Here is a 12,444-nt window from a genome sequence, read left to right as displayed (position 1 = left end):
CTGTTGTGTGTTGTTCCCCTCCCTGTGTCTATGTGTTCTCATTGTTCAACTCCCACTTATAAGTGAGAACATGCAGGGTTTGGTTACACCTTACACCTTATACAAAAATTAACTCAAGATAGATTAAAGACTTAAATGTAAACCAAAACCATAAAAATCCTAGAAGAAAAACTAGGGAATACCATTCATGGCATAGGCATGGGCAACGACTTCATGACTAAAACACCAACAGGAATTGCAACAAAAGCCAAAGTTGACAAATGGGATCTAACTAAACCAAAGAACTTCTGCACAGCAAAAGATACTAACATCAGAGTGAAGGGGCAACCTACAGAATGAGAGAAAAGTTTTGCAATCTACCCATTTGGCAAAGGACTAATAATCAGAATCTACAAGGAACTTAAACACATTCACAAGAAAAAAAAAAAATCAAAAAGTGGGCAAGGGATATGAACAGACACTTCTCAAAAGAAGACATTTATATGGCCAACAAACACGAATAAAAGCTCAACATCACTGGTCATTAGAGAAATGCAAATCAAAACCACAATGGGATACCATTTCACACCAGTCAAAATGGTAATGATTAAAAAGTCAGGAAACAACAGATACTGGCAAGGTTGTGGAGAAATAGAAACGCTTTTACACTGTTGGTGGGAATGTAAATTAGTTCAACCATTCTGAAAGTAGTTCAACCATTCTGAATCGCCACAGTGTGGCGATTCCTCAAGCATATAGAATCAGAAATACCATTTTACTCAGCAATCCCTTAACTGGGTATATACCCAAAGGATTATAAATCATTATACTATAAAGATACATGCACATGTATGTTTACTGCAGCACTATTTAAAGAGCAAAGACCTGGAACCAACACAAATGCCCATCAATGAGAGACTGGATAAAGAAAATGTGGCACATATACACCATGGAATACTATGCAGCCATAAAAAAGAATGAGATCATGTCCTTTGCAGGGATATGGATGAAGGTGGAAGCCATCATTCTCAGCAAACTAGCACAGGAACTGATAACATATTTTAATGTATAAATAATAAAAATAAAACAAATCCCAGGTACCTAGCACAAACATGAAGAATATTTCCAGTACACTGGAATATTTCCAGTACACTAGAAGACATAAATGTGCCCAAACCCACTCTCCTCCAACTCAGAAACAGCCGATATCCTGATTATTGTGTTTATTATGTATTTTTAAAAGAGTTTTAACACATACGTGGTGTATTTCCCAGCAGCAGATTGTTTAATTCTGCATGTTTGAATTGCATGTGTGAATCTTGTGATTAAACTTATTTTTTATTATACACTTGATATTCATCCATTCTTCTTGTAATCAGAGTTCACTCATTTTCACTGCTGTATAGCATTCCTTTGTATGACTATTTCATATTTAATGTATGTAGGTACTTTTTCAATGTATATTTACTTATATCAAAGTAGACACTCAATTTTATATTCTGCTGTAATTAATTTTAGAATTAAGATTATTATCTATATTGAACCATTATCTTCAGCCAAGTCTTGTTTCTGTTTGACACATAATAATTTACCAACTAATTTTCCAAATAGTTTTCTGTTTTCATCATTATAATAATGATATAAGCATTTTTTTTTCCAATTTAGCATTTCACACATTTTCTTAGATGAAATTACAGAGCAAAGTACATTAACATCCTTGTCTTCATTGCCCTCATAGCCTTGCAGTGTCTACCTGATGTCAAGGGCATTTTCTTTTAAAATAATACTTTATGTTATTTTAAAGTATATCGATACATTTGGAAATCATTAAGATTTTAAAGTATTTTCTATCCACATTAGATACATATATACTTCTATATTTTTCAAAAATTGGGATATTGTATATAAATTCTTTTCACTGTAATGACTGTCAAGCCATTGAAAAGTCTTCAGAAACATTTCTTTCAATGGCAGCATAAGATTCCTTACTGGAGAAGTAACATAATATAGTCAGCTGCTTACCTATTGTTGGATAGCTATATTGTTTCTCAGTTGCTGTTATTATAAATACATTTAATTTCCTTAATCAAAAGTAAAGAAGTATAACTTGTTTAATTATGTTGTCAGTTTTATGATCATTATACTTATTAGCAAATGTCTTACCAATTGTGATATCAATTTCTAATTATATTAGCAATACATAGGAATCCTGGTTTTATAGCACCCATTTTGCTAAAATCTCAGCTCATTGCAACCTCTGCCTCCTGGGCTTAAGTTAACCTCCTACTTCAGCCTCTGAAGTAGGTGGGACTACATGAGTGTGCCACCATGCCTGTCTAACGTTTATAGATTTTTAGAGACTAGGTTTTGCAAAGTTGCCCAGGCTCTTATTGAAATCCTGTGCTCAAGTGATGCACCTGCCTCAACCTCCCAAAGTGCTGAAATCACAGGCCTCTGCCACAACGCTCACCCTTGTTTTTACTTCTAATGGATGTCTTAATTGGTAATTGGTAAACCTAGTACTTCATCGATGTAATATGTGTGATTATTTGTGTGTGTATATACGTATGTTTGTTTAAATAAGAATAGTAATGATTTTCCCCATTATTTTCATTGGTCATTTCCTAGGTATTCTTTAATACCTACTTAAGTTTCTTGTAGTGTGTCTTCTTGTACTATAGACAATTGAATACTAAAAAATACATTTCACAGACACTCATATAGCCAAAGGTAGTGGATTTTATTTTTTTATTTTTATTTATTTTTATTATTTTTTTAAATTATTATACTTTAAGTTCTAGGGTACATGTGCATAACGTGCAGGTTTGTTACATATGTATATTTGTGCCATGTTGGTGTGCTGCACCCATCAACTCGTCAGCACCCATCAATTCATCATTTATATCAGGTATAACTCCCAATGCAATCCCTCCCCCCTGCCCCTTCCCCATGATAGGCCCCGGTGTGTGATGTTCCCCTTCCCGAGTCCAAGTGATCTCATTGTTCAGTTCCCACCTATGAGTGAGAACATGCGGTGTTTGGTTTTCTCTTCTTGTGATAGTTTGCTAAGAATGATGGTTTCCAGCTGCATCCATGTCCCTACAAAGGACGCAAACTCATCCTTTTTTATGGCTGCATAGTATTCCATGGTGTTTACGTGCCACATTTTCTTAATCCATTCTGTCACAGATGGACATTTGGGTTGATTCCAAGTCTTTGCTATTGTGAATAGTGCCGCAATAAACATACGTGTGCATGTGTCTTTATAGCAGCATGATTTATAATCCTTTGGGTATATACCCAGTAGTGGGATGGCTGGGTCATATGGTACATCTAGTTCTAGATCCTTGAGGAATTGCCATACTGTTTTCCATAATGGTTGAACTAGTTTACAATCCCACCAACAGTGTAAAAGTGTTCCTATTTCTCCACATCCTCTCCAGCACCTGTTGTTTCCCGACTTTTTAATGATTGCCATTCTAACTGGTGTGAGATGGTATCTCATTGTGGTTTTGATTGTGGTTCTGATGGCGAGTGATGATGAGCATTTTTTCATGGTCCCATGCCCACGGAGCCTCCCTCATTGCTAACACAGCAGTCTGCGATGTAACCGCAAGGCAACAGCAAGGCTGGGGGAGGGGCGCCCGCCATTGCTGAGGCTTAAGTAGGTAAACAAAGCCGCTGGGAAGCTGGAAGTGGGTGGAGCTCACAGCAGCTCAAGGAAACCTCCCTGTCTCTGTAGGCTCCACCTCTGGGGACAGGGCACAGTTAACAACAACAACAACAACAACAAAAGCAGCAGAAACCTCTACAGACGCAAATGACTCTGTCTGACAGCTTTGAAGAGAGCAGTGGATCTCCCAACACGGAGGTTGAGATCTGAAAAGGGACAGACTGCCTGCTCAAGTGGGTCCCTGACCCCTGAGTAGCCTAACTGGGAGACATCCCCCACTAGGTAGTGGATTTTATTTGACTACCTAAAATGAGATATGCTAGCTCAAGTTTAGAACATGGAAGTGAGGCAAAGGTCCCCTTTTTGCCACTTCTGCTGGTATGAATCCAATGGAGACATTGAATTTTTCCACAGCAGGCTTCTTCCATTCCATATCAAGACGTGAGGAACAGGGTGTTTCTCCTCTTCTCCTCTTTTTTTTATTTTTTTCCAGTTATGGGCTATCAGATGTGACTTAACTCTGCATCTGATAGTTTTGGTGCCAGTTTTCTAATCCCTGGATCTCAGCTAAATGGTATGTTTTTAAAGTTAACATCTTCATTTATGGCGTCCTGATGCTGTAGCTTCTGAGTATGGTAGAGGTTCCAGCTTTCAGCTGGAATGTTTGTGGGGGATGTTCCAAAGACCCAGTCTAGAAGCTACTGGTCCAGGTTTTTAAATGATTTTGTAGGCACCTATTTGCATTAAATCTCTTGTTGCTCCAAATAGCTGGAATTATTTCTGATGAATATTAATGTACTCCAGGTGATATACTACATTAGGGATGACTGAATAATATGCAATTCTGATCTTATGTTTTTCCTCCAATGTGTGTATGTATGTATGCACATATGCCTGTGTGTATATATATATGTGTGTGTGTGTGATTATATCTCCCAAGTAGCATACAGATCAATTTTAAAATCACACACTACATATACACACATGCACCCACATACAAAACTTCTTTTATCGTGAGGCTCCAAACTCAGTACCCTCAATTATCCAGAAGGTCTAGGAACATGAGACCTGTTACCTTCACACTTCCAGTACTTAATACAAAATCAGGAATACAAATAAAAAATATAAACAAAGTACAAAAATACATACATATTAACATAGTTTAGCCTCTTTGATTCTTCATTTTAAACTATATATTCTATTAGTAGCTCTAACCATTTCGACTTAAAATTCTAACACATTTAGAGATCTAATTTCACAGTCCTCAGTAAGCACATGACCAGAGAGTGGAAGAGATGACAGAATTGTGACCAGAGAGAGAAGACTGACAGAAATAAAAAGCTGTCACTATGACAAAGGTACAGACAAACTAGACACTGTAAAAAGCAGTCATCATAAAATTAAAAATAATGGGGTCTGGGGAACATTTAAAGACCAACAGTCCCCAGTAGGATCATTTCAATCAGGACCATTCTACTATACCTGAATATCAAGACCCCAGGAAAAGACCTTAACCAATCATTGTGCAAAATATTAAGTTGCGAGAGTAATTTTTAAAATCCTTATCACCATATTTAAATTAAAATAAATTATTCTGGCCTATTTAAAAAATAAATCAGAGATATATCTTATCTAAGAGATTAGAAAACTTTTTGATAAAATCATTAAAATTTTTTTGATAAAATTGTTAAATGTTTGATCTCTAATTAGCATAGCTTCAGTTACCTGAAAAATTAAATCATGAAAAATTAAATCATGAAGTGATTTCACTCCCCAGTGATGCTAGATAAAATGAAGCCTGTCTATACGTGGATTTCTGTGAAAACAAGCAACACACCTATTATGAGGAGTAGCATATTGGTTCAAATAAGAGGAAATCTGATCAACTCATCATTCCAGCTCATTAGCTCAAATACATTCTTTAAGGAATTAAGGGAAGCATCTTCCTAAAAATCTTCTCCAACATATGTTTCCCTAAAAATCAATAAATTTAGTGACTCTACAGCCTGGTTAGTTTCTAATTCACATTATCACAACAGAAAAATACTTATTTTGAGAAAAATGGACAGTATATATTTGCAGGCAAACTTCACCTGTTGAAGTCTCATGTTATGACTGATGTTGATGCTGCTAATTAATACTTAAAATCCTATTATAAGGGGGGTAGCTGCTGGCAAAATGTTTTATTTTAACAACATACTTTTGCATGACCTGCCATCGCTTCCCAAGTTGAAGCCAGTCCTGCAGCGACAGGTCCGAGTTTTGTAACTGCTGCTGAGTAGACAGATGTGTGAACAGCCCCCTGGCATTCCATGTGGATCGACTTCACATGCATGGCTTCTGACTACAACAAATAAAAAACAGCATGTGTGAAATTCAGGTTCAAAGAAAAGATAACTATGTGCATCAGTATGTCAAAATTTCTATAGTGTAAAAACAGGGAATCTTAGCAAAATTTTGTATACTCAACTATTTAGCACCAAAATCAAATGCAAAAGAGTTAAAACCCATAGAAGAGATTGGGATTTAACAAAATCCTCCTAAGTGGGCATTTAAAAAAACAATTCTAAGAAATAAAATGCGTTCATATTAATTTAAACTCTTCACCGGTGAGCAAAACGAAAGTAACATGAATTTTTGGTACATGCTTCTCGTCCTTTTTTAAAATACCAATTTCTAAAATGAATACAAAGATCCATAAAAATAATCCCAGGTTAGGCAGTTAAGCGGAGAAAGGATTTACTTTGAAATGATTCATCATATAGGCAACTAAAGTAGAAGAAATGCGATTCTGTGATTGTATTCTGTTGAGAAGTGCTGTGGCAAAATATTTTTTAAATTTTTAAGTCTATTGTCATTTTGAGACTCTTACCACAAAATAAAATATGTATGTGTGTATGTATGTGTGCGTGTGTGAAGTTGTCAAACGGTGGAGGCTGAGTATATGTACAGAAATTGAGGAGTAGAAGAATATTTTATGAGCATAAAACCTAGTAAACTAAAAAGGTAAGAAAAGTATTATATGGAGAGGATGAGAAAAGAAAGACGGATCAAAGTGAAAAGAAATAATAGGAATAATGTAAGATTTTATGTATTATTGTAATTATGTTTCTTTTTTTCAAACAAAGAAATGTTTAATTACTTAATGCTGATACCGTATTTTTTCATTTAAAATGAGACAAATCCTTTGTGCCTTTTGAGGTTTCCTTTTAAGCTACATTCCTGTGTTATTTAAAGGATAACTTTTTAAAAATAAAAATAAAATAATAATTTAACAACTGTACGCACAGGGACAAGCCATAAGCTGCACCAACTGGATCCCAGATCCTCTTTCCCCAAGGGCAGCCCATTCTTGGTTCTTAATTATGTTTCTTTTAGATCACCCACTTGTTTGAAATGGTGATGAATACCATGGCAATATTCTCTTCATAATAAAACTACTATGCTTTTAATAATTATGCCTATTCTCTTTGTATTCTTCATTCTCTAAGTGGGAATATAAGTGAAATGCAATTTTAACTATTTTTTCCCTGCCGAGTGTTATTTTTATTTTCTAACCTCTCGCCACTTATATAACAGATCACATCTCCTCTCAACTAATCACCAACTCTCCACTTTCTCACCCTCATCAACACTTTTGCTTTTTCCTTTGGATCATGCCCATCAACATGCAAATGTACCATTATTTCTACATCTAATAAAATAATCTTTTAACTCAAATTCCCACAACGATCCTTCCTTCAACGAGCTCTCCATTTCTCTCCTCTAACTTACATCCACACTATGCAAAGCTACAATGATCATTTTCTACAATTCTTTTCCTTCCTCTCTCAAACCCATTCTACTCATGTATTCAGTTTATCCTGAAACTGCCCTTGTCAGATCCCAGTGAGCTTCGTGCTACTAAATCCAATGGTCAATTGGATTTTAAGGAGCTTCATCTCAGTCTCCTCTTTTGGTTTTTCCTATTCTTTGTGACTTATTGCTGGAGCATACCAGTGTACATTACCTGGAATGCTTACTTCTCCATTTGTATTTACTGCCTTCACGTTCACATCCATAGTCATGGCTGTAAATGTCACCTATCTGTCAATGACTCCCAAATTGGTATCTCAAGCCTGGACTTTCCCCCTTCATCTCCAGAGTTGTATATTTAAATATTTGCACTTTAATTTATAATAAACATTTAAAGTAACTCATGAAAATTACATTTACTATCTTTGTCCTAAATTCACTCTAAGCTTAGTTTTCCCATCTAAAAAATAACTAAATTATTCCAACTGCTCTAGCTAGACCATTGGCATTATCCTTGATTCTCTTTTTATTTATACTCCACATCTAATGTATCAGAAAATCCTATTGGCTCTATATTTGCCTATATTCTGAATTTCCCTATTCTCCCCACCTTCACTGCTGCCATCTTGATCCAATCCACCATCCTCTGTAACTTCCCACCCTTTTCCTCCCCACTACCTATTATAAACAGAGTAGCCATATTGGTTCCTTCTTTTTTTTTTTTTTTTTTTTTTTTTTTTGAGACAGAGTCTCGCTCTGTAGCCCAGGCTGGAGTGCAGTGGTGCAATCTCAGCTCACTGCAAGCTCCACCTCCCGGGTTCACACCATTCTCCTGTCTCAGCCTCCCGAGTAGCTGGGACTACAGGCGTCCGCCACCACGTCCAGCTAATTTTTTGAATTTTCAGTAGAGACAGGGTTTCACCGTGTTAGCCAGGATGGTCTTGATTTCCTGACCTCGTGATCCACCCGTCTCAGCCTCCCAAAGTGCTGAGATTACAGGCGTGAGCCACCGCGCCCAGCCGCCATATTGATTCTTTAAAAATGTAAGTCATACCGTGAGATTTTTCTGTTTAATGGTTTCTAAGGACTTCCCATCTCACTAAAAGTATAAGGAAAAGTTTTTCATAATAGTCTACAGAGCCCTACTTGTTATGATCCTCCTTTGTTTCTCCAGCCTCATTTCCTACTTCTCTTTTCTTCATTCATTCTGCTCTAGACACACAGGTATGCTTGTCACTCCCTGAACAGTCTAGACATGTTCTTTCCTCATGGCTTTTGTGCTTGCTCATCCCACCACCTCCAATGTTTTTGCCCAGATATCTCTGGTATGGTTTGGCTGTGTCCCCACCCAAATCTCATCTTGAATTCCCATGTATTGTGGGAGGGACCCAGTAGGAGGTAATGGAATCATGGAGGCAGGTCTTTCCCATGCTGTTCTTGTGATAGCAAATAAGTCTCCTGAGATCTGATGGTTTTAAAAAGTGGGGTTTCCCTGCACAAGCTCTCTGCCTGCTGCCATCCACATAAGATGGGACTTGCTCCTCCTTGCCTTCTGCCATGATTGTGAGGCTTCCCCAGCCATGTGGAACTGTAAGCCCAATTAAACCTCTTTCTTTTGTAAATTGCCCAGTCTTGAGTATGTCTTTATCAGCAACGTGAAAATGGACTAATACAATCCCCATGACTTTCTCCTTCGAATACCTCAAGTCATCATTTAATGTCATCTTTTCAATGGAACTTCTTTTGACTATTCCATATAAAATTGAAGACTGCTCCCATTTCTAACACTCTTTATCCTCCTTACCTTCTTTATTTTCTCTATAGCACTTATTATCTTCTAATATAATACATAATTTACTTAGTTATTCTGTATTATAGCTTCTCCGCTGGAGTGCAAACTCATAAAGGCAAGACTATTCTGTCTGTTTTATTCACTTCTGTATTCACAGTATACATAGAATAGTTCCTGGAACATAGTAGATTGTCCATGAAAAATTAATGAATGAATAAATCCTAATATTAAACTCTAATAAGGCTATCTACAGAATTTTATATTTGAATCTGTTCTAAACATATTTGTGACAATGTACAGCCATGATTAGATATACACTAATGCTTAGATAATTCTAGGCTAGTTTTGATTTGAAATATAAGTATAGAATAGGTGGTTTTTGATATTTTCTTATTTTATATATGACTGAACATAAATTGTATTGATGAACAGCATCACTAATCTCCTGTAAAAAACAATTGGTTAGTTTTTCTGAGAAAAACTGCAGCCTTCTCATTGAAAATTACTTTTTAATGAATATGTGTTAAAGAACAATTGAAATGTTAAGTTGGGAGAGCCCAATGACTATGGTAAACACTGGAGAGATACTGCAAGGCAGTCACTTGATTTTAAATTTGTCTACCAAAATGATATTAAAAAATAAAAAAAAAAAACCTTAGCATCTGGGTTTCCTGTCTATATACATCACGACTGAAAGGCCCTTCCTGAATCTAAATCTAGCTATCATTTCAATTCTATCGTAGAAACGATTCACTGGGAACTGAACAATTTGTCATTTAGACTTGTGACGGGAGCTCTATTCCATCTAACAAGCAGACATGCCCACTTTTGCTGTCAAAGCAGAGAATTTATGACTCACTCACTTCAACACCATACAAAAGCACAAGGACTATATCCCCATTCAATCTACCATTAGGAAGGTTAGAAAGAAGCCTTCCCACTTACCTGTCGGTTGAGTTCTTTTCTGATAAATTCGGATTCCCCGAGCATTCTCCATTTTAATTAATGAGTGAATATCAGTGCCATTAAATCTGTTTATCCTTATGATATTGTAGTTATCAGAATTGGTCGCATACAAATAATCTTCGAACACAGTTATACCATAAAGATGTCTGACCTATAAAGAGGGCAAAACATAACTATGATTTTTAATTATGTAGCTTTCACTTTGAAAAAAAAGCTGATTGCTATTTACTAGTATGGAAAATGGCTACAGCAGGAGAACCACAAGGATGTTATTTACTTTTTCTCAAGGAGTTCAACATTTCACTGATTAAAACTTTTTTTTTTGCCGGGCACGGTGGCTCACGCCTGTAATCCTAGCACTTTGGGAGGCTGAGGCGGGCAGATCATAAGGTCAGGATATCGAGACCACCCTGGCTAACATGGTGAAACCCCGTCTCTACTAAAAGTACAAAAAATTAGCTGAGTGTGGTGGCGGGCGCCTGTAGTCCCAGCTACTGGGGAGGCTGAGGCAGGAGAATGGTGTAAACCCGGGAGGCGGAGCTTGCAGTGAGTGGAGATCCGGCCACTGCACTCCAGCCTGGGCGACAGAGCTCGACTCCGTCTCAAAAAAAAAAAAAAAAAAAAAAAAGAAAAGAAAAGAAAAGAAAACATTATGTAGTAGTGTTTAAAACAGTTCCAAATGTAGGGAGAAAATTTTATTCATGTGTCACTAAGAAAGCATATTTAGTAGTTATTTTTCAAAGGCTTCTGAGAGTAACACTTTCAAGCACATTCAATAATATTCCTATGATACTGTTATATATAATTTGAGATATTTTCAGGGTTACTTGTTTATACAATAATGGATATGTAGAAGCTGCAAAAACATAGCTCTGCCTGTGAAATGACTAATGAGAAAGCACCTCTGAAGATTTGTTTTATAAAGTCAAAATCCAATTTTTTTGTCCTAAGTTATGTTTAGACTAGCACTTGCTCCAGCACTGAAAGTAATATACAAAGAAATTACATATTTGCAATCATTGTAAATAAATGTCACCATTTCACTCAGAAATAGCATTATTTCTAAAGCCAATTTATAATAGGAAATATAACTGTTTCTTTTGAGAATTACGATGTTTATTGCTATTCATATTCTTAGTTAACAGTCCGGCTCTTCTCTTTGGCAAAGGTCTTGGGGTTTATGGGGAAGAATGGACATCTTGAACTTAGAAAGTTTTCCCCTGGAGCAAAAGGAAGAATACATGTACTGATTTTCTGATAAAAAGGCACATGCTAGGCACGTTGCCTTTGGCTACTCCTTTACTTAATTTAAAATGGTTCTGTTCCAGGGTATAGTGAAGTTGCCAATTGACTTGCTGCAGAGATTTTGTTGAAAAAGCATCTGTCACTACTTTTGGCATTACATCGCACACTTATAATACATAGCTTTGCAGTTAAGAGAATTTGAAAAAGTATGTGTGGTTTGATTATAAAAATACTTATAGAACAAAAATCACAAAATGTTCTATTTTAACCAGAAAATCTTGCCAGTTCTGTAGTTTAAACAAAAACATTTGATTTATCTTTCTAGCATATATGACTCATTAGTTCTATTTCTGGTCTTCTTGTATGAGATGTGACTAAAAGAAGACTGGCTTTACATGATGTTTTTGGGTTTTATCTCATTTCTTCATGCTTAGTTTGGACATAAAATATGAGAATTACTAGGGAGAACTATTCCACGTTATAGTCCAAATAGTTATTTTCTATGTACTTGTTATTCCACAGTATGGGCATGTGTTGTACTTATGTGTGGGTGTAGTCAAGTGTGTATTTACTAATATCATTTTCCCCCTAGCTGACATCAAATTTACTAAAAATGTCTATGGCCAAATTTTGACTTGGATAATACTTTGTCCTACAAAAATTATAAGCAAGCTCAAGACTCTTCCCTTGCCATTAGTCTCATGCATGTTTTGCTCAAAGTTTGGGGCCATTAACCAGGAAGCCTGTAGTGATGGGATATCAACATTGTTGTCTACATGACTGCCAATTCATAACCCAGGAGAAAAAGCCTGCTACATAAGAGGCAATTGGTCAAGGTGGAAAATATGTTCATCCAGTAAAGGCAAAATTCACTCACTATGTCCCTATCTTCCTTCAGAAAATACTATTTCCCCTAAAATAAACACCTCTGCTAATTATCCCCTAGGCAGAGGTAGGAGAAGCCTGGAGCAGTAGGTAAACCATTTTGCCTTCA

The 12,444-nt window shown here is 36.3% G+C and overlaps 1 protein-coding gene across 1 annotated transcript in view; it reads right to left on the bottom strand.

Moving 5' to 3' along the window:
• Window positions 1–12,444, bottom strand: part of LRP1B (LDL receptor related protein 1B) — a 2,016,348-nt gene that overhangs the window by 873,676 nt on the left and 1,130,228 nt on the right. The window contains exons 9-10 of the mRNA XM_030916410.1: window positions 10,185–10,356; window positions 5,853–5,996 (exon numbers count right to left, since the gene is read on the bottom strand). Coding sequence (XP_030772270.1) covers window positions 5,853–5,996; window positions 10,185–10,356 — 316 coding nt within the window. The remainder of the gene's footprint in view (window positions 1–5,852; window positions 5,997–10,184; window positions 10,357–12,444) is intronic.

Source organism: Rhinopithecus roxellana, chromosome 14, assembly GCF_007565055.1.
Source record: "Rhinopithecus roxellana isolate Shanxi Qingling chromosome 14, ASM756505v1, whole genome shotgun sequence".
NCBI classification, from domain to species: domain Eukaryota; kingdom Metazoa; phylum Chordata; class Mammalia; order Primates; family Cercopithecidae; genus Rhinopithecus; species Rhinopithecus roxellana.
This window is presented reverse-complemented; position numbering and strand designations above follow the sequence as displayed.